At 40.2% G+C, this 2,500-nt stretch overlaps 1 protein-coding gene across 2 annotated transcripts in view; it reads left to right on the top strand.

Annotated features, from left to right (window-relative positions):
- Nucleotides 1–2,500, top strand: part of LOC138003816 (probable E3 ubiquitin-protein ligase HERC4) — a 53,269-nt gene that overhangs the window by 43,430 nt on the left and 7,339 nt on the right. For both annotated transcript variants that reach the window (XM_068850066.1, XM_068850067.1), the window contains one exon: nt 2,192–2,274. In XM_068850066.1, the coding sequence (XP_068706167.1) occupies nt 2,192–2,274 (83 nt within the window). The remainder of the gene's footprint in view (nt 1–2,191; nt 2,275–2,500) is intronic.

Here is a 2,500-nt window from a genome sequence, read left to right as displayed (position 1 = left end):
TAACCATGCATTCTTTAGAGATAATTGAGCTTCAATTTGAGAAAGAACGCCATACATTGCTTTGTATTTTAGAGCTTTATACAAATATTGTTCATGAATTATCTTTGAAAAATACGTGGTTACCCCTAATTTTCTTTTTGAATTTCAATAACACTTGTGAAGATCTACCTTTCCTGCATAATCATAAATCGGGGCAAAAATACCTTTGAATTAGTAGGCACCGTCCTTAACTAGAAGGAAAATCAACTTCAAAGAACCGTCTGCTTCTGAGGCTTAAAATATCAGCTAGTGAGTTTTGGGTAATAGTTTGGTCCGCGTGTGTGCGCCCTGTGGCTCTGTTGGTTGAGCATTAGGCTGCCATGCGGGAGGCAGTGAGATCGCCCCTGGCGAACCAACACTCAGGGTCTTTAAATAGTTGACGAGAAAGTGCTGCCTTTGTATTTACATCTGCAAATGGTTAGATTCTCTTGTCTTTTCGGATGAGGACTATAAACCGTGGGCCCCGTCTTAAAACCCTTCAATGTTCATAGCCCCATGGGACATAAAAGAACCCACACACTATTCGCGAAGAGTAGGCCATGGAGTTCCCGGTGTTGTGGTCTGCCTGTGGTTGGGAGGGTTAATGCTCAAAGATATACACCTTATTTCAAAATGGCCGCTGATTTATGCGCATACAAATTGGCCCTTGTTGCCTCGTTCAAGATAAAATATTAGGGAGCTTTAGCAACGACAACGGCGACGGCAACGAGAACGTTACAAATTTGCATATTCAGTAGGCAAAAGCAGTAGCTTTGCACGCCCTGCACGTGCGTTTCTCCTTTTTGTCAATTTCTTTGCCGTCGTCAGCAAAACTACAACGTGAAATAACCAAGTTTGAGGTGTTATGGAGAACGTCAGCACTTGGACATAAATTTTCATTTTTCTCCCCTTAATTAACCGCCGCTCGTAACGGTTTCATTTCTGAAGGACTGCCACACCTTTGTCATATTAAAAAGTTCGGAGTAGTCGCGAAGTGATCGTAATAACGGGAATTTATGTTTTACATGACGTTCTCGTTGCCGTTGCCGTTGCCGTCGTCATTGCTAAAGCTCCCTATTCTTTTGAATTTTAAGCTTAAGAACGAGGCATCAAGGGCTAATTTGAATAAAAACGAAAGAATATGTAAAAGGCGGCCATTTTGGAATAAGGTGTATTAGCCACACTAAGTTACTCTAAAATCCGACAGTAAACAAAGATATGATGATGATGATGATGGAAGGATAGTTAACAATTATTCCATGAGCCCGCGTTGTACGCGAGATGACATCTCGTATCCAGCAAGGGCGAATGGAATAATTGTTTTATTAAATTCTCAACCTTCGGATTTGCTAAATTTTGTTTAAGTTTAAGAAACGACCGGAAAGTGATGTGATTTCTGGGCGCCAAAAATTTTATGCTGAGCGACGTTTGCGGCAATCATTTCCATATAAGGTCAAACGCAGGTATAATGGCTGATAACCGAGATCCAGTGAACCAATGAGAAAGCTACAATTGCATTATCCGAGGTTGGGAATTTAATAAATGAGTTTATTCATACCTCTTGCAGAGTGTTAGGTGGTGTTTACATGATACTGGGGCGATATTCGTAACAGCGCGAGTTCACCCCAGTTTCCTCTGGTGGCTGTGTGTTAGTTTACGTGATATCACCAGAAAATGTTATGTCTGCGCGAGTTCACCGTGGTTTTTGCACCGGCCAGAGAATTTCATTCCGGTAGGAAATCCCGCAACAGCGTCATGAAACTTGACCTCTCGCTGGACTGGAACGGGTACCGAATGCGTTAATTTCGTCAATCCTTTCGTACATGTATTTAATTAACGTTAAGTGTGTTTTCATGTATACGAGATGTGAAATCACGTTGGCATCATGTAAGCACGATATGAAGGCAAGTGGTCATCCCGGTTTGCTACTGTCACCGGGGCATCATACGTAAATATATTATAACAAATTGGTGTACGAAATTGCAATTTTATAATAATACCTGTTGCTATTCGCCCGCAAAATATAATGACTACAAACCTAGATGACCTGGATTTTGACCAAGATAGCAAGCGATTGTAAATCAACTGGTACAAATAGATTTTTTCGGATTTTGTGGGATTTCAAGGACTTCATGTTTAATGTTCTTTGGGTTTTTCAAAATTTTATTTTCAGATAATCCGAGATAAATACGGGGAACTCGATTATGTGGATTTGATCCCAGATGGTGGCAACACCTCAGTCAATTCTGATAACAGGTACTTTCTGTACAGCATACGTCTCTCCTGGTCTACCAACCTTTATTTTTCAGGAATATGATTACACCTTTTGCTCTTGGTAGCACAAAATCTCCAATTATTTGTGTTAATAGTTGTATCGTTGAGGTGAATATACTTTCATTAATTAACACCGATTTAAACTTCATTTACGCGATAGGGACCTTCAAGAATAACATTTTGATGTGTATTAGCATTCAATACCATT

This window comes from Montipora foliosa, chromosome 5 (genome assembly GCF_036669935.1).
Source record: "Montipora foliosa isolate CH-2021 chromosome 5, ASM3666993v2, whole genome shotgun sequence".
Classification (NCBI taxonomy): domain Eukaryota; kingdom Metazoa; phylum Cnidaria; class Anthozoa; order Scleractinia; family Acroporidae; genus Montipora; species Montipora foliosa.
Note: the sequence above shows the minus strand (reverse complement) of the source record. Positions and strands in the feature narration are given on the sequence as shown.